The 23,888-nt window shown below is 33.2% G+C and overlaps 1 protein-coding gene across 1 annotated transcript; it reads left to right on the top strand.

Annotated features, from left to right (window-relative positions):
* Window positions 1-13,427: 13,427 nt before the first annotated feature.
* LOC110694094 (serine/threonine-protein kinase WAG1-like) lies at window positions 13,428-15,547 on the top strand. Its single transcript, XM_021871253.1, has one exon. It carries the CDS (start codon window positions 13,893-13,895, stop codon window positions 15,309-15,311), a length of 1,419 nt encoding a protein of 472 aa, XP_021726945.1. The 5' UTR covers window positions 13,428-13,892; the 3' UTR covers window positions 15,312-15,547.
* The last annotated feature ends 8,341 nt before the right edge of the window (window positions 15,548-23,888 follow it).

Here is a 23,888-nt window from a genome sequence, read left to right as displayed (position 1 = left end):
ACAGGAAGATGAGATTAGAGACACAATACTGAGAAAGGACAAGCCTCCTTGTTCAGTAGGGACGCAGTTCCGTAGATAAAAGTAGAGAAAATGATTTATATTGAATTATATGTGAGTGTACATGAGTGTTAGAATGCTTAATTCTTCCTATTTATACCTAGGGATCCCTAGGGTTTACATAGATATTCAGAATATATTTGAAATGTGGAAGATTCTCTTGATTTATTTTGTTCCCTGTTTTGTAGGTGTATCTTTGGCAAGTATCTTCTTGATTGATGCTCTTGCTGCTGCTTTCCTTGTTTACTCCAATCACGTCGCTCTTGTTTATTTTGCTGAATCTTTGAACTTGGATTAATGCCCTAAGCATCATGGGTCGTATGTAAATATGGGCCCAACAACAGTCTAGATATATAAAAAGTGGATTGTTAAACACCGTCAACAAAAATGATCATCACTGTCAACATTTGGTGTAAATGGACAATCGTACCCTTACTACTTTACCACCCCTTATCCTCTCGACGAACCACAACCCCTTTCCATTGGCAATGACCACCACCACTCTGACTGGCGACCCATCACACCCTCCTCTATGACGATCCACCACTTCCCTCGTCGACGGGAAGGTGGTGGTTTAATTTTTTAATTTTTTTTTTAATTTCAGGCAATCGCAGTAACCGGGGTCCAAAATCGGTTACCGTGCGCGGTAACCATAGCACAAAATCGGTTATCACTCACTGTAACCGATTTTGGGCTCTAGTTGCCAAAAAAAATAACTACCACCTTCTGCCAAAGAGGGAAGGTGGTGGGTCGTCATTGAGGGGGATGTGGTGGGGTCGCCGGTTAGGGTGGTGGTGGTCGTCGTCGCAGGTCAATGTAGTGGTGGTGTTATTCGTCAATTGGGGTGATGGTGTCAAGGTATTAGTGATTGGTGGCAAGAGGGAATATAATGGTGAAATACTAAGGTATGGTTGTCCATTCACACACTTAATGTTGGTAGTTTTAAAAATTTTGATTGACGGTATTTAACACCCCTCTATAAAAACACTCCGGTAATACACACTCTATATGCACTTCTATACTTGTAACATTTTTCACTTTTTAATAGCAATATTCTAATTTGGTAGACTCTTACTATTCTTTAATCGACTAAAAGAATAATTTGGTTATAAGATATGAGTCTAATGATTAGATTAGACAAGTTCCAAACTAATTATAATTAATCAAAAGATATGCATGTGACAAGCGACTTAAGTAGTTGTGGGGAGGACAAGCTCAATTAAAAATAGTGGCTTTTTTTTTAATTAATAATAAAAGAATACTCCGTATTATATTTATATATAAAAGTGAAATAACTTCCTCAAGTATAGATATTGATTGTATAACTACCAGATATAATCATTAGAAGAAGGTAGAATACATTGCATTTGAGGATGTTAGTTGCCAACAAGAGGGAGGATGTCTGCTCTTAACAGTTAATTAGTTTGTACAAAACTATTCATTTGTTACATGCATGCATGTTTAATTGCTGAACATTGGCTCTTCAAATATTCAAAAGTTATTGTAAGAATTAAGCACTGCTTTAATAATAAATTAAACTTATTTCATCAATTTGAGCAATATTTTCTAGTCCCTTTTATTCCAAGAATAAATTCTTGTTGGATTAATTGTTTAATACTACTAGATTGGTATTTTAGGCAACAATTTTGAATATGTTCAACGGCTTGATATGTTTCTTTTTGGTCATCAATGTATATGCACATATAGCCTTCATATTCCTCCTAACTAGTACGAGTGTGATTAGTTACTCTCACAAGTTTCTCCATTCAGTTTAGTTTAGTTTAATTAATTTGCAATTACTAAACAATTACTTTCTCTATTCGATTGGGTTCAAAATGATTTTTCTTTTTATGCAAATGTGTGATTATTATATGTCCCACATTGAAAGATAAAGTAAAAAACTTTTACTTTTTAGTATAAGTGGAACACTCTTTTTATTGTGAGATGTTAGGGGTATACTTGGTGTAGAACAGAATCATGTGTATCTCAAGCCTTTCCCCTTTTTATCAACCTTATTAAAAAATAATAAATAAATAAATAAAAAACCTACTTAGCTGGCAATGAATTCCACATCATCACCAAGAAATTGAAGTTACAATTCTCATTGTTGGCATTTGCGTTTTGCTTCCTAGAGTGACCCAACTACCTATAGACCAAAACAAAATAACTAAACGGAGAGTTGTTTTATAGTGATCTATAAAAAGTGGAGAGGAGAAATTTAGACCAAATAGTTTATTGGTGAGTTAAAATTTAACGTTAATACTAAATAAATTAAATTATATATCCTCCGTTTAATGGTGAACAATTGGTTCTATACTTATCTTGACTCCTTAAAAAACTTCTGATTTTACTCGATTCAATATACCTGGACAACTAATTGATTAGACATGACTTAAATCTTAACGTAAGTATCACTGACAATCAAAGCCAACAATAAACTAAACAATTATTATTATCATTGTTATTATTAACAACAACTGAAACAACAGCAATATAATAATAAAGAAAATACTCCGCAATAATATTAGTAACAACAACAACATCAGCAATAAGCCAATAACAATATTAATAATATTGGTTATAATATTAATATTTGTCGATGATATTAATACTGAGATATTCAAGTTCAAATTTCAAATAAATATATGAATTTTTGTGTAAAGATTTTGAATTTCAATCAATAATAAACCTTAATCTTCTATAGTTCTATCTATAATTGGGAGAAAAGAAAAAAAAAAAACACTTATTGGACTAACAAAATGTCTACATTAATGATGTATGTTGTTTATAAGTATTTTCTAAGGATCAAAGTCATAGACCTTATGCCAATTGTATCATAATTATTGTCGATTAATGAGTAAAATAAGAATATATTTGCCGTTGATTTACATACAATTTGAGTTATTTCTGTTTTAGATCGATCACTTTGAGTATTAGGCCAAGTGATTTGAGATTTAAATTTAAGTTTGATTCATCATACTCGAGTAAAAATTGAGTGAATAATTTTATGTGATCATTTTCCTACAAGTTTATCAACCATGTGGCTCTCCTCCATTCAAGGCCAATTGAATTGAAAGGAATAAGAGGGAAATTTAATTCCCCTATCCTTCCAAACCTCTCCTATTTTGAGAGAAAATAAAGGAAATTGAAATTTCATATGGATCAAATCCCATACATTTCTTTCCCATTTCTTTCAACCAAATAGGGTGTCAAGTGTCAAAGGTGTTAAGAATATTTCCTAAAAAACAAGATCGACTAGGTTGTCTTTTGTATAAATTAGATACTTTATTTAGTAGGATAAGCTTTATATTGCCTTTAAATTATTACGGAGTATGTAATGAGCTTCATCTGATACATTACGTTATTTTTTTTTTCTTTCTTAAATTAGGATAATGCGTAAACAAATTACAAACAGAAAAAACTTCATAGAAAAACTTTTATATACACCCTGTTTACACTAATATTAGTGTACATCGAGCAGTATAAGAGTAACTTTTAGCTAATTGTAGGGTAATTTTTTGGCCTTTTTATGTAACTTTAAACATAATATAATTTTTATATAAATAGACAGCACAAAAAGTTTTATAAAGGTAATTTAATTACATTCAATCACTAACAATTGATTTTTAGTCATTTAAAATGTGATTATTTACTAATAAAACGTAGATAATTTTTATTTGTATTGGGTTACTTTTATGCATATTGGGGTAACTTTTGTTAGAGGACCAACTCAACCAAAAGCTTAAGCTAATGGTTAAGGCCCAGGAATATGTTTTATGCTCTATCACTCCCCCTCACATGAAAGGCCCTTTGGGCTTTGAAATGTGGATGCAACACAAGCCCACCCATAGATGGTGCTAATTAATTCCACTTTGAAGGAGGGGTGGATGAGATTCGAACCCGTAACCTTTGTGTTACGCTGGCTCCAATACCATGTTAGAGGAACAACTCAATCAAAAGCTTAAAAAAAACCATTCTAATGCTCCACTCCCTCCAAATTAAACCTTATTGGAGAATCACAATGCAATGCAATCTTTCTCACCACCACTTCAATTCCTACATTTGAGATGTTATATCCAAGATCGGTCTTTCGTTCCGAACGTCCGTCTCGCGGGGGCGTATAAAGGATAAAGATGATTATATCATCATTATCATTATTAGTTATTGTTTAGTATATGTAAATCCCTTGATTTACTCCTTAATTTTGACAGTCAAAGTATATCCCTTGTACAAGGTAACGTACCTAGTCACATATTGTATCTAGTCATAGTTTGGTATGTTCAATGTTCTAATCTTGTACTATATATACTCGTGTATATTCATCAATATAATCAAGCTTTCCAACATTTTTTTTCTCATAACTCTATCAACTTTTATACATTTCAGGGGTAACTTTTGATCATTTTAGGCTATCTTTATAAGGGATGTACATTGTACACCCGATTTTTTAAAAGTTTGTGAACTTCATAAAAGGATGATATAAGCAACAAGAGCCAGACAAAACTAAACGCTACAAGCTAAAGCTATGGTTTTGACAAAATATGCACTAAATTTGAGAGATTAGTTAGGTCTTGACTTAGTTTTCTTGGGTCACCATTGTTGTAGACCAAAGCAACACATAACATGGCAAAAAATGGGAAATGCTAATCATAGAACCTTAATGTTTAAATAGAGATCATGTATGATGTTAACTCATTATTAGGCAAAAGAGAACAATTTAAATGCTCATGTGATTTCAGGACCTACTTATATGACCCCATGTTCTTTGATTAATTTTAGAATAATGTTTAGAAGATTGAAATTATTTGCATTTGGGCATATTGTATCATCTTGTTATCGAATAATCATATGACCATACTTAAATTAATTAAGACTTTAAACATGAGCAACTTGTGGTCACATGGTTCTGCCTCACTTTATCCCTTGACTTCCAATTTTGTAATTGTGTCAATAGATTATCATTTTTGTTAGACCTTCAATTTAGGCATCTTTGGACTAGGTAAACCATAAGTCCTTCATCGAGCTATAATAATAAAATTTGTATGAGATATCGACATAGATTTACAGTAATTTATTGTAATAACACCAACGTGATTTTAATAGAGTTAAGGTCCGCTAAGTTTTTTCTCAAATTTAAGGAAATTTTGACAATTATCACCTTATGTTATGTCCATTTTAGCAATTACCAGCTTCTATTTTTTTTTTTTTTTTGAAAATTACCACCTTCTACTTTCAAAAACATCAAAAGTTATCACCTTCTTGCCCCCCAACTACCACATGACGTCATTTTAGGCCCATTTTTTTCCCTTCCCTCCCTATTTCCCTCACATTTCTCATTCCTATTTGGATTCTCATCTCCCCTTTCACTTTTTTTTCCCCCAACCCACAAATAATTGTTCGTCAATTTTGATTTGGAGGAGTGAATTGAAGTGTTTTTTATTGTTTGGGGGAAAAAAAAGTGAAAGGGGGTTGAGAATCGAGTTAGGAATGAGAAGTGTGAGGGAAATAGGGAGGAAAGGGAAAGAATGAGCCCAAAATGACGTCATGTGGTAGTTGGGAGGCAAAAAGGTGGTAACTTTTGATGTTTTTGAAAATAGAAGGTGGTAATTTTCAAAAAAAAATAGAAGGTGGTAATTGCTAAAATGGACTAAACAAAAGGTGATAATTGTCAAAATTTCCCAAATTTAATGAGAAAATGTTTTTTTTTATTTTTTATCAATGTGTATGCTAACGATAGGAATGAAACAATGATGGAGTAATTCCTAACCACCCTTGAGAAATGTTGGGGGTGGAGGCCATTACTACTTTTAGGAAAATAGACTATATTAAAATGTTTCAATCAATAAGCATTAAAAAGGAACACAAACATATATATTGAGCTGTTTACAATAACCACGATTTTGATATGTTACTAACATAATTTTTCGACAAAAAACCCTACAATGTTATACTTTCAATCAATAAGCACTGAAAAGGAACACAAACATTAAGCTGTTTACATCAATCACGTACGATTTTGATATTTAACAAAAACAATTTTTTGACTAAAACCCTGCATTGTTCCTTTCATATTGTTTTGAAAATACAGCTTAATACAGATATTCTAAGCTAAAGTAAAGTTGAGACCGACTGTCCAAGTTAAAATAATCGTTACTCCTTATTTACTCAATAATAAACTTTCATTTTATAACATTTTCATATTACTATATAAGTACATGACAATGTCAATATGACGATATGTCATGCAGTTTGATCAATATTCTTTTATATATGTCCACTTGAAAGAAACTCCTACAATGATAATAAGATTTGGCATAGGATTCTGCTGCCACATTTTCGCTTAAAATCCAATTAACGAACTAATGACAATTACAGGAAGAGGGGGCAAATGATCCAAGCCTCAGATATTGATGTTGGAATTAAATATATTAAACATCCGTCAAATAAGGAAACCATGACTATAATTAGAAGAAGCAGGTGATCTTAGCATTATTAGTACCATATCTTAAGCCTCAGTTATTGGTTAATTATGTGAGAACAGCCAAACCGTAGTTAGTTGATCTGGTGATCTAGAATTATTCTTGTAAAGTACAGCTAAGCTAGTGAGTGTCTCGGACAATGTCACGAGTTGTTATTTTAATAATTTTTTTATTTAAAGAGGAAATTTGATGTCATTACATAGAGGTAATTGCATGATATTTAGATAATAGATTTAATGCAAGCTAACTAAGATATTGATCCGTTCATAGATAGTGTTGAGAGAAGATTATCCTAGTGTTGAGAGAAGACTATCCTAACTCTTTGTATACCTTTTCTTAAATAAAAAAAAATAATAATAATAATAAAATTTAAAAATTAAATTAAATTAAATTAACATAAACTCTGCAAGGAATTGAACTAGCTAGCTAGGGTAAGAAAGATGTTTACAATACTCATGTCACTTATTATTCCATCGTTCTTGAATGCTCTAACTCCTCCAAGCAGTAACTTTGAAGAAAAATTAAAATATAATAAAGAATCAGTAAAAATTCATTTCAATAAAAAGAATTTCAATTAAGTAAAAGTGATTTAAGTTTAGCCAAAATAATTTAATTCGGAAAATATAAGGTGAAGTGTATATATAGGGTCTTCGTATATTGTTACTGTGGAGTGTTTTACTAGTTAACCAAATGTAAGATTAATTGTCAAAAATAATACGTAGTACAAACTTTGAGCGATCCGCTAAAAACAAGTTAATTGTTTTTATTTATTTATAAATAATATAAACTTTGAGAGATGTCCTCTTTAAACAAGTTATTTTACCTATAACTTATTTAACCGGTTAATTTTTTTTATTTATCTTAAAAAGTTTTTTAATAGTTTTAAAAAAAATATACAATGTTACACGTTTCATATAGCTTGTTCATGAGGTAACTAACTAGTTTTAACATGTTATAAGCGAATACCCCTCAAAGTTTGTATTATTCAAAAATAATTAAAAAAATTGACTTGTTTAAGGCAAACTGTTCAAAGTTTGTATTATTTTTGACAATTTTTTTTATTATTTAAAAAAAAAATTTACTGGTAAAAAAATAGTATAAATTAAATTTACAATCACAATTAAAGTGCAACAATAAAATTATTACAAGTTTAGAAGTACAAGAAGTATTAATATTAATAAAAAAAATTACAAAAGCTAATGTAACGAAACATAATATTCTCTATATAACAAAATATCTCATAATCTAATATCATATCATATATAACTAATATATAAAGCTAAACTTTGAGTCAGGCGACAAGACAGCAACACTTGGCGTTTTCACTTTTTGTCAAGTGTTGCGCTAAGTAGGATAGAGTTATTTTATTTTATTTTTTTTGAGGGGGTAGGATAGAGTTATATAAAATTCAATTTGTAGGATAAAAAAATTATTTTATAATTCTATTTTCAATCAAATTTGGATAATATTTTAGGATATATTTTTGACCAATATTATTATTATTAGTCATTACATGTCTACTACATAGTTTAGATTGTTACAAAAACACATCAATTCCTAACTAATTTTGTATCAATGATATGTTTTAAAATTTGACATATAAATTAAAAATTTATCTTAAATTCAATAAACAATCCGGACATCGCACGAGTACAAAACTAGTATATATATAAAGAGGAGTTTTTCCCCGAGTTTTTAAAAAGCCATGTAGGATTTAATTTTCTTAGTGTGCCATGTCGGATTATAAATTTAAATTGTACCCAATTAAATAAGAGATTATTAATTTCTTTTACAATTAAATAATTCAAATGTCACATAAGCAAAATTGACGAATGAGATTTTAAATTTTAATTAATTAAATACAAAATATTATCTTTTGAAATTAGGAATTTAATCTAATATTTTAAAATAAATATAATAACAATTTTAATCATATAAATATGAAAAATATTTTTTTAAAAATAGTAAAATACTAACAAACCGTGCATCGCACAGAATTTATCTAGTTAAATTTATTTTTAAAATGAAGTACGTTTAAAAAGAACTGGTAATTTTTTAATTTTTTTTTTTGAAAAAAGTCCTAAATGACACTAAATTCCATTAATATAAGCCATACGACATCTACAATTGACAATGAACGATAATAAAAACGAATTTAACAAAATCAAATAAGAATTAATCGGGAAAGGGCTAAGAATCCAAATACATAAATATAACAATTCGGCATATTCTCGATTCGTTGTCTCATACAACTTTTTAAGTGGATCCACTGTTGCTTCGCAATTTGTGAGAAAGTAAATTCTTGTGCTGATTCTGTAACCTGAATCCGAGCCACAATCAATAGTAGCCCGCACAACCGGAGATCAAATTAAGCACAAATAAAACCTTGTCTTTCGAAGGAGTACGAAAATTCTTGTCTTTCGAAGGAGATCGAAAAAACCTTGTCTTTCAAAGGAGATAAACCCTTTCTTTCGAGGGAGACATTATTATAACCTAAAACAAAAGGCTTAAAAGAAAATAAAGATTGGGGCTTTCCACCGGTGAAATCCGATGAAAACCCCTTTAAAATTGACAATGGAGACTAGGTTTAGGAGATAGAAGATAGAAAAGGAGGCTAGGGTTTTACTATGGTCAAAATTATTAGTATATTAAAAATAGTAAATCGATTTAAAACATACGGAGTATCATTGATTTCGAAATGGAGGGAAGTAACAAACAAACAAAAATGGTACTTTACTCTCGAAATTGAGAGGTTATATAAACGGAGGGTTGAGAGAGATTTAGAAGTGTCTCGCAGGGTCTTTCAAAAAAAAAGTGTCTCGTAGGGGTAGATTGGTCATTTCATGCAGGATTTAAATTTTGCCATTTTAGATTCAGTGGTACAAAATACACTCTTAGTGGTACAAAATATAATTTTAGTGGTATTTAAAAAAGTTCAAATGTCTAATTAGGCTGTCAAATAATACCACTTTAGCCCAGTGGTACAAAATACACTCCCAATGGTACTCAATGCGGTTTTAGTGGTACTTATAAAAATTCTCAGTTGGACAAAATATACTCTCAGTAGTTGTGGTCCCATTTTTTTTTTTTTTTTTTGACGTTTTTGCACTTAAAACCATTTCTGAAAAGTTTTAGTGGGGCCTATTCCACTTTTTTCACTCTTCCTATCTCTCTCCTCCTTTCTCTCTCTTCTTTTTACTTTTATGTTATTTTAATGGTTGTGACTTGTGAGACACTTGCATTTGTCTCACACCCCTCTATTTATTTCCTCCTAAACTGAGGCATCTATATGACTTTTTTTTTTTTTTTTGTATGACTTGCCTCTTTGCCAGCATCACCACAGTCCACAAACCGGGATCCATGTGGATTTACAAATTGTAATGTCTGCCACGTGGTCAACAATATACCTACATTGTCGCTTCCAAAATATTAACGGAGGTTGCTTAAAAAATTTCATGTTTGGAGTCAACCTTGTAATTTTCAAAATTAAACATAATCACTATATATATATATAAATGCAATAGATAGTGGGTTCTAATTAGGGATGTCAGTGGGGCAAGATAAGTAGGAGACCCACCCCATTCCCGCCTCAATGGGGCGGAGATGGGCCTCGGTTTGGCGGGTGGTGGGGCGGGGATGGGGATTAAAACCATACCCGCCATGGGTGATGGGGCGGGGGTGGATTTTAAGTTGTACCCGCCCCATCCCCGCCCTGCCCCACCAGCCCCCACTTCGTACCCGCCCCATCCCCACCTCATACCCACATCTATATATCTTTTAAAGCAAAATTACATACTTTTATTCTATTTATTAAATAATTACATGAAATACAATATTAATTATAATACTTTGTACGACACTTATATTATAACACAAAAATGTGTATAGAATGTTTTATTTTATAATTTGTATTAATTATGTAAGATTGTATGTTTGAGATACGGATATTAGGTAGATCTTGGGTGGGGATTAGACGGGTCTTTGGTGGGGATTAGGTGGGGATGGATATCCAAGTGGGGGTGGGGCGGGGATGATTTTGGAGTTGTACCCGGCGGGGCGGGGATGGGGATGAAAATTGGACCCGCTGCGGGGATGGGGATGGAGATGGGGATGAAAATATTAGGTGGGGATGAGGATGGGAAGGTCAACATCCGCCCCGCCCCGCCCCATTGACATCCCTAGTTCTAATAACTTGGTTGGTGCAACACATAGTGGGTTCTAATCCTACAACAAGCACTTTTGTAGAGAGTATATCATACTTCCTAAATATTTTATTACTTGAGGCCTGTTCACATTTATTTAATGTCAGTTTAGTTCATCTCCAATCAATTCAGTTCAACTTCTAATTAACCTCTCTCATAAAATAGTCAGCTCAACTCAATTCAGTTCAGTTTCAAGCAGTTCAATTCAGTTTCAGTTTCAGTTCAGCTCAGTTTAGTATATGTGAAAATGTCCTTGATCCATTTCTCCTTAGCACATATGGCAATGCAAATATTTGATCAGTTTTATCTATAATCATCAATAATATAAGTTATAATAATTGAAAATTAACTAATAATCTATTCATTGAGATGATTCCAACAAGTACCCACAATAATATTATATTTTTTCTTATATATAAATTACAAACATTAGTTAATGTAAGTCATATAAATAGTACACGCAAAAAGTGCAAGTGGAGCAAGTAATATAATACAAAGTAAGTATATAACAGAGGATTCTTCATCTAACAAGGACAAATTCTCTTGCCTTCTTGCCTCATGCAAGTAGCCATTGCACCAGCTAGCATAACCCAGCCTCCTCGCCCACCACCCAGCCACCAGGCCTACCACCTGCCCCACTTTGTATTCTTAACCGATAGATCCTCTAAAACCTATTCTTCTAAACAATGATGTTAGTTAATTAATTTCTAGTACCTTCTAACAAATTTATTAATATAGTTTTACATCAAGTGACTACTTGACTAAACTATTAACTCATGTAGTTTTTCCAAAAAAAAAAAAAAAAAAAAAAAAAAAAAAAAAAAAAAATTAACTCGTGTATTTCCTCTTATACGTATATTTTTCTTTACTTGCAAGTTGCGATACTTTTCAATGTATACTTATAACCAGACGGATACATTTTTTTAATATAAAAAAAATAAAAATAAAATAAAAAAATACTCTGTACTTCTTATAAAAGTATAAATTAAAGGGAATCTAATATAATCTCACTATATTTTTCCTTAAACATACATAGATTAACAAATGTAGTCATAATAAAATATATACATAAATACATAATGTATAAGTTAACATGTTGCAAATAAAGAAGAATTTCTATGAAATATTAGCTGTGAAACAGAAGAAATAAACTTGATACTCTCTTAACATGATTTATAAAATGGTAAAATTAAGAAAGAATAAAACACAAGTCAATAGATAATGCATAGATGAAGGATTACACAAGTGGTTAAAAAGTAGGTAAATCATGACTTTAAGCTTAATCTACGCGTCAAATATGAATGGATAAAATCATAAAATTCATGAAATGTGTAAATACTTACTCGTAGTTAATAAAAATAAAAATAAAAAAATGTATGCTTAAAACATGATCGATGATAACTCGTTTTACTCCGCCCCATGCACACAAGTCCACCACCAGCACGTCAGCACGTGCCTTTTCTGCCGACTAACCGTTGTTTCTGCATCTCTTCACCTTCTATTCTGCTGCATGTTCTTCTCACTACAACTCCTTAACTCATTATTACTTCATTATTTTCACTTATTTATCTATTTTTCAGAATTATTAGTTTAATATGAGAAAGATGTAAGTGAATATGTATAAATAAACATGCAGTGCACGTACTATAAATCAAACTGATTAGCTTGATGTAAACCATGATTGTTTTGGTAATAATGAAATTGGAATATCATTCATGCAAATTGAATAAAATTATGTTACTTAAATGATGTATAGTCTCAGTTCCATAAAGTTTTCATTTATTTTTGGTATTATTCCTTATTTTGTGAGAGAGATAATATTTTACACCATTAGATCAATAACTTGATTCGCATACACTATGAATGTACAAACCATACGATCGCTTGTAAAAGAACAAAGTAACTCTTATAACAGTGACCGAATAAGCCTTGTAATATTGACCGAATTGAATAACCTTTACCCTGTAACGTTGATCGAGTAGTCAATTAGGAGAGTAACATGTAGAAATAAATGGATTCGTTACCTAATAATTATATATACCATGATTAAAAATATAATTTATCTTACAATTTAAATTTCAAATAATTTTTTTTTCAATTAGATTAATTTTATATCAAATTAAAGTATTACAGTCGAATAAACTCATAATATGTACAACTACAATTCATATTCAAGATTTAGTTAGTTACTCCGTATCAAATAATTGTGATTATTCAACTTAAATCATTTTCTTATATAATACTCCAAGAAAATATAATTTTGAGGCTGATAAACTATCTACGAATACAATTCAAATTTGATATTGGGTTACTTCAAATTTAGATGTGTCAAAAACTAATCTATTAAATTCGATTCAATCCAAAAAAAAAAAAAAAACTCGATTTAAATTCTACTCGTATGAACACAATAATTTACTTCAAATTTAGATGTGTCAAAAACTAATCTATTAAATTCGATTCAATCCAAAAAAAAAAAAAAACTCGATTTAAATTCTACTCGTATGAACACAATAATTTAGCATGACTTAACTTTAAATAAACTCAATTTGATTAATCTCATCAAATTAGACCCTTTATATCCGAATTAACACCTCTATATTTTTTTCCTTTGATGTTTAAAGAGTAATTAGGACAAGTGATGAGAAACAATCCCAAAATCTCTTAAAATCGAGAGAGGTGCTCTAACCATTTGAGCTACTTTTTGGCTCTCACTCTCATCAAATTATATAATTTGTCAACGAATTTTATTTATTTATTTATTTATTTATTTATTTTGTTGACACAATGGCACGACCCCCCAACACTGACGCTACATTGTCGCCTAGAAGGCCCTCATTGTCAGCACCAGCCTTCAATTCCCCGAACCAACCACTTTCTTTACTCTCTTCTTCCTCATTTATTAGTCAAACTCATCCAATTAATTTTACTCTTTACTTCGTACTTTCTTTTTACCCTTCTTAATTCCTCCTTTTTTTCTCGCTCCACTTCTTTTTAGTCAACTCTTTTATTGAATTCATTTTATTCCTCTCTTCTCTCTCTTATAAAACAACCCCATTTCACAGTCCCCCTTCATTGTATAGCATCCCCCCATCATTTTCACAAAAAACCCAAACCTCTTTAAAGAAAAAAAAAAAACCAAAAAAAAATCACAAAAATGGATGATGATACATTCTATTACTCTCAAGACACCGATCTTGATTTAAGCTTTACATCCACCACCACAGATCGAACCTTCGGGTCATCAAGCGCGCGAAGCAGTTTAGCTCGCAGCAGCTTAACGCTCAGTTTCAACGAGCATATTTCAACTGGCGCATGTACCACACACACCCACCACCAAAACACTATCCGTCCTCACAGACGGGAAGACCCGCACTGGTCAGCTATCCGCGCAGCCACAAACCTCTCACCCGACGGCCGTCTCCATCTCCGCAACCTCAAACTCCTACGCATCCTCGGCACGGGCAATCTAGGCCGTGTCTTCCTATGCCGTATTAGAGATTACCACCATTCTAGCCCAAATTCCCATTTTGCCCTTAAAGTCGTAGATAAAGATTCTTTATCTCCGAAAAAAATCTCACATGTTCAAACCGAAGCTGAGATCTTATCAATGCTAGACCACCCTTTCCTCCCTACGCTTTACGCGCACGTGGAGGTGTCCCATTACACGTGTTTATTGATCGATTATTGCTCGGGTGGAGACCTCCACTCGCTGCTTCGTAAGCAGCCGAGCTACCGATTACCGGCCTCGGCGGTGAAATTTTACGCCGCCGAGGTTTTGGTAGCGTTGGAGTATCTCCACTCGTTAGGGATAGTTTATAGAGATTTAAAACCGGAGAATATCTTAATTAAGGAAGATGGTCATATTATGTTGTCTGATTTTGATCTTTGTTTTAAATCTGACGTGACGGCCAAGATTGAGAAACTTGAAGGTCAAGTTAATCGGACGGGTAGGATTAAATCTAGGAGGAGTAGAAGGATTGATCGGACGATGGGAGATGAGTTTGTGGCGGAGCCCACTGGAGCATTCTCGAAGTCATGTGTTGGGACCCACGAGTATCTTGCGCCAGAGTTAGTTAGTGGTAAAGGTCACGGTAACGGCGTTGATTGGTGGGGTTTCGGGGTATTGATATACGAGTTGTTGTACGGGACCACCCCGTTTAAGGGGGTTAATAAGGAGGCGACTCTAAGAAATATAGCGTCGTCTAGAGACGTGAGATTTGGTTACGTGGAGGAGAGAGATATCGAGGATGATAAGGATATGGCCGCGGCTAAGGATCTTATTGAGAAGTTGTTGGTGAAGGATCCGAGTCTCAGGATGGGTGCTACTAGAGGGGCTGCTGAGATTAAGAAACATCCGTTTTTTAACGGTGTTAAGTGGGCGTTAATTCGGAGTTACCGTCCACCTGAGGTGCGTGGAGGACTCGTGAGGAAGAGTAAGAGTCACGTGAGCGTGGTCCATAGGAGGAAGATGTGGTGGTGGCGGAGTTTGAATCATTTGTTAAGGAAAAATAAAGGGTCTAAGGTTTCACATAATAATAGTAGTATCAGTTGTGGTATTGTCAATAATAATTAGTAAAAGTAACATATAATTAGAAATCTTTGATTTGTATTTTACCCTGTTTTGTTAGATTTGAGGAAGAGATTGAGGCTTTGTATAAAAAAAACAAGTGAGATGTTTGATCAATTTTGTGGGTTTTGATACGTCCACTTATATTTGAGGTAGTTTTTACGAAGATTTTATGTTCTTGTATATGATATACGAAAAATTTACACACAAAAAAAAATAAAAAATAAAAAATATCGAGATTATTTTTCATTAATGGATCTATATATTCTTTGCTTAATAATTTTTTGTTACAACAAGTTGATTGATGCATTAATGAGCATCATTTAGCCATTAATATGCATGTTGTTCATTTTTGGATCTGAAATTTAAAATTTTCTATGATTTGTTGTCAATATGCAAGTTGATCTCATCATTTGCACCATTCTACAGTTATTTTTACAAGTATTAGAGTGGATAACCTTATATTAGCCGATGTAACTCTTTCTAGATTGTTAACTATATTTATGTATATAGAAATTATATGAAATTATACATATAATAGCTTGGCTTTTCCTTAAAAGACGAAAATATAGAAAGTATATATATATCAATATGATATGGTAGACTAGAATTAGTCTATTACTCTGAATATGGATATATTATGAGTTGGTTGTTTTAAGTTTAGTTTGGACAATGCTTGTTTAGGACGACTAGAGATGGGTTAACACCCACGCTAATTAGGCCATTACAGCCAGTCATTGGAAATTTTGTTGGACAACCGCGCCTGGCTTGGTAAGCTGAAGAGTTTGAACAAAATTGAGGTGTTTAGAGCTCCCTTAAATCTTACAACATTTGTTCATCCTCTTTAGGGGTAATGCCCTAATCTACTATATCATAGAAGTATTCAAATAAATCAAGAATATGCTTTAGAATGATAATTAACATATCATAATAGAATTACAATAACAATAATCTAGATTCTTTCAATGATGACAAATTTAATTAGTTGACTTTTCATTTCAAGCACCAACTTTAATTATGCAAACAAATTTTGCAATTGAGTTAATAATTTGTTCAAGTTGAGACAAAAAAATAATCTCTCTCGAATATTTATTAGGAATTACATATAATCACAAAAATATTAGCGGCAACCCCTTAACCATATCCATATCCACCCACATACCCGCTGGGTACATATCAAATTCATACGGAACTAGGTGGATTATAAACCTAAATCCATACCCGCCCAATTACATACCAATATTGCTGATGCTAACGCAAGTGCAAGTTAGTCCTACAAACATCACCATTATAAGTCAAACCTTGCGACACATAATCCTTAACACTAGACCAAGTGTTACTTGTTTAAAAATATGCCGCAAAATGATACATTAGATAAAATATTGTTAAACTATCTCATACTACAGGTTTGCCACATTATAGTCATATGGATACATGTGTGTAAGTGTAACCATATACGAAGTATAAGAGATTTAATACCCCTGTCGCAAATTAACTTATTGTTACTCTACCTCATATATACCAAGTGTTGGCCAGTTTGCCACTTTATAGTCATATGAATACGCGTGTATATCCACATGAGATTTTATACTTTTGTTGCGATATAAACTATTGTTAATCTACCTCATATATATACTACGTAGCAAAATTTTGCCTCTATTATTATTGATTTCATATGAATATGAGTGTGTATTCAATGTATCCTCAAGATACTATATACCTTTGCCACGATATAAATCATTGTTAATCTACCTCATGCTACGGGCAAAATTATGCCGCTTTGATTGTATTCATATGAATAAGGCATGGAAGACGGATTTTTTCAGGATCAATTGATTTCAACTCTGAGGCATGTCGTTCAAAGAATGTTGCTCCATAACATGAGTAAAATAATGCATTTACTTTCTCTGTTACTTAGATGCCAATCAAAAGAAAAGGTTTACCATTTAGCCAACAAGATAAAGTACCAATTTATTGACCTCCTTACCAACCAACCATTGTATTTGAATTCCAAGTATTTGCAATATTTGGTTACTCATTTTCAGGATGAGTACATTGTACTTGACTTATGAACAACATTAATGCTTTAAAATTGAAAGCATTGCATATTTGTACAATTCAGTCAATTAATCATCAATCACTTTCAATATTGCTGGAAAATAAAATGTAACTGATTAGTAGTTCAATTATTTTGTTAGTATTATTTGTGGTATCAATTGATACAAAACATAATAATGTTGCGGAGTACTCGTATTTATTTTCTTATACTATACTCTCTCCGTTTCATATTTATCTTCAACTTTTTTTTAACTATGCAGATTTCTCAATGCAAATCTTTGGCCATAATTAATTACATTAGAAAAATCTAATACTATTTGACAATAAATTCAAATTAAGGGGTTGATTGAGAAATCTTTATGTTCTTCTTAAAAAAAAAAAAAAAAAAGAAAGAAAAATCTTTATGTTCAAGGTAATAAGCTTTACTAATAAAACAAAATCGTTACCAAAATTTCAGATTATATCACCACATTTTAAGTAAATCAAACAATCATTTGATTTTCAATAACAGAAATCTTGTCTGATTGGAACAATAATTTGGATATACTTTGGAAGACAATACCAAATGGGCTTCCATGTACCAAACATTCAAACAATCTTGATTGATACTCGTAATAAAGTGTTTTAAAAATATCTTGTAACCAAAAAAAAAAAAAAAAAAAAACCTATTCCCTCTATTTTATGTGGAGTAATAAAGTCCATGTATCTAATTTCCCAAAATGTTATGAATGCTTTTGATAATTTTATTTTTGCTTTTACATAATTATACTATAGTACTCCCTCCGTTTTATAATGTTAGTCTCATATACTATTTTGGGCATTTCAAAAAGATCTACCCATATTGAATATATTTCGTTTATAACTTATATTTTTTGGAATTAATTGATTATGGATTGATGACATGACTCTAAGTAAAAAAAAATTTGCTTTAAATTATGCAATTATGACTTGTGCTTTCCTAATAAAAATTCAAAAAAGTTAAATAAGGTAAACTAATTATGAATTATGTTGTACTTTAATGTTAGATTCCTTATATATTAGTTTTCTTATTTTATGTGATTGATTCCATATGGGACTAACATTATGAAAAGGAGGGAGTACCTTTTTTTATATAAAAGGAAAATTTGTCAAAAATAACACCACCTTTGAGCGGTCTTCCCATAATAGCACCACCTTTTGATTATTCCAGAATAACACCACCTTTCACATGCATTTTCCAAAAATAAAACAAAACCGGTTGGTAACCTGGTTTACAGGTTACTTATGACACGTGTCACAATCTCATTGGTTAATTCTTTTTATTTTTAATTTTGATTTTAAAAATAAAAGAAAAACATAAAAAAATAATTTAAAAAAAAAACCTTAAAATTAAAAAAAAAATATCACCCTTCCAACCCAGCTTCCCTCTACCGGAAAACACCAGCCTCCCCCAACCTAGCCCCCATCTGCGGCCTCCCACGAGCCTCCCCATTTCCTCCATTTTCGCTCAAGAATTAAAGTAGGCGCACGACCCTCCCCTTCCCTTCCTCACCTGATTGAAGTTGTACTCTAAATTCTCCATTGAAGCAGCTTATTTGCGTTATGTTCTCCATTGAAGTAGGCGCATCAACCAAGTCGTCAAATTGAAGCTTCAATTCGACAATTAAGGGCATTTTTTGCTTTTTTCTGGAATTCGACAATCAGAAAAGGGGATTGAAGGGGGTGCTAGAAAGGGCTCGGGAAGGGGAGGGGGTGCAAAAAAGGGGGTTTGGAAAGGGAGGAGGGTGCTGGAAAGGGGGTCAGGAAGGGGAGGGGTGCCGAAAATTGGGAAGAGGGTCGGGGAGAAGATGGTTTCAGGTGGGTGGTCTGGTGGATGCCGGTGAAAGGGGTGGGCAGGGAGGATGGGAATGTGGAAGAGGGGATTTATTTATTTTTTTTAATTTTTTTTAAATGTTTAGGTTTTTTAGGTTTTTTTAAAAAAAAATTAAAAATATAAAAATATAAACCGACCACTCAAATTGGGACACGTGTTCTAGAATTACCTGTAAAATAGGTTGCCGGTTTTTTGTTTTATTTTTGGCAAATTCATGTGAAAGGTGGTGTTATTCTGGAATAGTCATAAGGTGGTGCTATTATGGGAAGACCGCCCAAAGTTGGTGTTATTTTTGACAAATTTTCCTATATAAAATACCCAAAAATTTCTAAAACGGATTTTTCACCAAATGCCCCTGAGTTATTTTTTTATTCACCATATATCCACGAAAATTTTCAAATTCACCATATATACACTTGAGTTTCACAAAAAATACTACCAAATGCCCAAATGACTAATGGCCGTTAACTCTTTTAGTCATTAAGGGGTAAATTTTCCATGTGGCAACCTTTGATTGCCTAACATTTATATTAATTATATTTTAATTTAATTATTTTATTAATTATCAAAAAATAAATAAAATAAAAAATAAAAATAAACCCACCCACCATAGCCTAGCCTCGCTACCACCCAGCTCCGCCACCACCTTGTCCCTGCCAGTTCGCCTGAACCCCCGCGCTGGCGCTAGCCAAATCCAACACCCCACCTACCGGTCCCCCTTTGCTTCCCCTGAACCACCCATTCCCCCAATCCCTAAAACACCTTCCTTTCTCCCTCGAAAACCCCTCCCCTCCCCACCGCCAACGTCCACACCACATCCCCGCACCGGTGAAACAAAATCGACCCTTCATTTTCCATCTCTATCCCCAAACCATCTCAACGAAACCCCAAACTAAAAACCCCCAAAAGCAAAACCCAGATTTTGAATTTTAGGGTTTCGATTTTTTTATTTTGGGGATTTCGTGAGTGGTTTCGAGGGTGGGAAAGGATTAAAGGATGGCTGTGAGCAGTGGTCAGCGTCGGCGGGGGAGGGAGCAGGCTATAGGGGTTCGTTGATTTTGGCACTAGAGCAGGAAGAGGTTGGGTTGTGCTAAATGAGATAGAGAGCTTTACATTTAGGGGTCTCAGGGAGGGGTGAGGATGTTAGGGAGAGTTTGTCAGCGGGGAACGGGCGGGCCGGTGCCGGCAGCGTTGGCTGGCTAGTGGGGTTTGGGGTGGTGGATGGGTTTTTCTTTTTTGAAGTTTTTTTAAAAAGTTTTTTTCTTAAATTTTTTATAATTAATGAAATAATTTTTATAAAAAATAATCAATCAGGGTTGGTCGCATGGCATAATTAGCCCTAATAACTTACAGAGTTAACCACTGCTAGTCATTAAGGGCATTTGGTGACATTTTTGTAAAAGTCATGGGTATATGGTGAATTTGAATATTTTCATAAGTATATGGTGAATAAAAATAACTCAGGGGCAATTGGTGAAAAATCTGTTTCTAAAATTTCTAAGGTACACCGGGTGCACCATATGCATGATACACCCGAAAGAACACTACACGTCTACAAATACGTATAAAGAACACGGGTAAAAAACGCGAGCTTGATCATTATCCTTGAGTTGATCATTATTGTAAGCATCGTTTGAAGTGTGCCTACGTTAAGCATGTGTGAATATTCTTGGCACTCATGGGAATGGGAATTGACATATACAATTAGGGACAAGGAAAGTATGGTGCCGCCAACAAGTTTTTAAGGAACTTGTAAACCGTTCATGATCATAAAAGGCAACCACGAATAAGGGACAACGATAGGTAACAACGATTAACCCCTAAAGGTTACACCCCATTCATAATCCATGAGATTACTAACTCCATAAGGTTCGGAACCACGAAAGGAGAATCAGGGATGATGGTACGAAATGAGTCTTGGAGTCACAATCGCCCGTATTGGCCTTTACTCGATTCTTATAGTTAAAAGCATTTCTGTGATCTCAAAGGCATACAAACAATATATTCAATTTGCTCCAAACTATTATTAAGTTAAATTGGTTAAATATTAATGCAACATAGTATTGAAGAATCCGGTTATCGACTCGGCAGGCTTGCTTGCTTGCTTTGTCCGCTATCCTTCATCCCATCTGTCTTGTCCAGGCTGTTTCTAAATGGCTGCTAATGTTGCTATCTAACCCCCTGACAGGGTAAAGTCGTATCCCCTAATCAAAAGTAATTACCTAAGTCCTCTAACTAAAGTAGATAGGAAAGTGGGGTCGAACTCCATAGGGAAACAAGTCTTTCTATTCCTAATTAACTAATATAATCTAGATTATGAAGTAACCAATATATAAGTTGAATATGAAACTAAACTACGAAGATTGAGAATAGGGAGAAAACAATATAAAAAAAGATCTAGGGCATAGGTTCACCAATAAATAATACTCCAGGGTAAAATATAATAATCAATCATCAATGCATAAATTAATCAGATTATAAAGGGCTTTCGCTACGTATTATAATCACACAATTAATGTACCGGTATTAAATCTCATCTTTCGATTCTCGACCTAACCATTTATAAATTAACCTGCCTATTGAAACTAGACCTAAACATCAATTCTCATCTGTCGAATCTCGAATCAATATTTGCCAAACTCGTGCATAAAAGATCTGTGCAAATCTAGTCACAGAGCATTAAATCAATCAATAGGAAATTAATCTAACATTGACAATAACAATAATAAATTACCCCTTCATATTATTTATGGATCCCCATAAACCCTAGAAATAAAACTACTCACACATAATTAAAACTAAACTAATCAAGACAATTAGAGGAGGCATGATCAAAGAAAGAGAATAAATTACTGAAATTAAACCAAGAGTTATATAGAGAGAAAATAATACTAAGAGTTTAAGAGGAGAGAGAAAAGAGTTAGAGAGAGAAAGTCTCAGAAAAATTAAGAAAGAGTAAAAAGAAGGTAAAGAAAGTACTAAATTCGTTTTACGGTGAAGTATTTATACTCCGTAAGAATCCTAAACTAAAACAAACTTAAACGACGCTAATCGTCTCCTAACAATAATACCAAGGTGCCGACCTTTGCTTCTCCCGCCCGGCCGGGCGCGCCTCCGAGCGCCAACCTTTTTGGCCGGGCGGCTCTCTTGGGCCACTACTGGGCTACGATTGGGCTCCAATTCTTCGGGCCAATCTGGGTTTCCTCTTTGGGTCTTGAATACTCGGTCCAAATGCCCCGATATCACACATACCAAGCCCTTAATCACCGGTTCGATGGCTCTAACCGGCCCTGGGCTATAAACTCTGGTCGTGCTTCTCCAATGCTCGTGATTACTCCAAAATATCTCGGGAAAATACTTTAAAAGTGTAAATCCCTACAAAAGTCAACCAAATATACGAAAACACTAGAAAACACCAATTAGTAATAAAAGTGGCTCTAAAGAGCCAAAAACACTACTAATTATGAACAAGGGACGGGGGTAAAATACTATATAAAATAGACACATCACCCCCACCCTTAGAGCAATATGAAGCAAAAATGCCCTCGCCCGAGAGGTTGCGGTCAATATAAAGAATACTATGCACGTACATTCACAGATCATATCACTTGTAAGTATGGACAGGAAGATCCAAATCATTTGGAGCAGGTTCTGTAGAAAAAGCATCGAGCTTTCTTTTATTCCTCCAGCTCGTAGTCTCCATAATTCTAAAATAATTGTGATCACTTGATTAAACAACAAGATTAAAAAGGAAGTTAAACTGGCTGGTTATCCAAATTATCTTATTAGGCGTGATTTTCAATTACATGTTCCCTTTAAACTTGCAATATGGTGATCAATAAATATAATAAAATCAACATTAATACTAGAAGCAATTTAAAAATAAATCGTTAGTTAAATCAAATAATAATAAACCTAATCATGATACTAGCAACAAGAATAAAAAAAAAGAGTAATTGAGTGATTAATTACTCACTTTCTGCGTTCCCTTGAATTGATACATCATGAATAAATTGTTAATAACTTCAATAAATAATAAATCAAATTGAAATTAAATTAAATATAAAGTAGAGTTGATTTGGTCCAAACCCTCAGTAAATTATGCCTTGCACGCCTTGGTTTAAGTATAGAACCTCAGGTCAAGTACGGACTCCTTGCAATGCTCAAGGGATGTATGGTGGAAGAATAGTGAGGCTAGTTTTTAGGCTAAAGAGGGAGAAGAGAATGATTTTTGGTGTAAGGAGAGAGAAAATAATTTTTGGTTTAGAAGAGAGGAAGAGAGAATGATTTGATGCCCCAAACTCCAAAAAGGAGGGGGGTATTAATAGTGGAAATGAATATGGGGATGCGCGAAACCCTAGAGCTGTAGATAAAGCCTAATTTGGGCGTCGTGATAAGGTCAGTGTCTGCCATGACATGGTCAGTGTGTACAATTTTCCAGAAATGCGACCAGGTTTATAATCGCATGACAAAACGCGAAAAATATACGGAAAATCAACGTGACATGGTGAATATTACCGTGTCACGACAACAAGCATCGTGCCACGTCATCTTTTTCTGCGACGCGACATTTTAGCTACTGGGCGGTAATTCTAGTTTTTTATGCGTTTTTAAAACTATGATAACTTTTAATCTGTGAGTTAGAATAAGGCATATAATATATTGTCTGAAAG

This window comes from Chenopodium quinoa, unplaced genomic scaffold (assembly GCF_001683475.1).
Source record: "Chenopodium quinoa cultivar QQ74 unplaced genomic scaffold, ASM168347v1, whole genome shotgun sequence".
Lineage (NCBI taxonomy): Eukaryota > Viridiplantae > Streptophyta > Magnoliopsida > Caryophyllales > Amaranthaceae > Chenopodium > Chenopodium quinoa.
The sequence above is the reverse complement of the archived record's forward strand: the minus strand, read 5'-3'. Positions and strand labels throughout refer to the sequence as shown.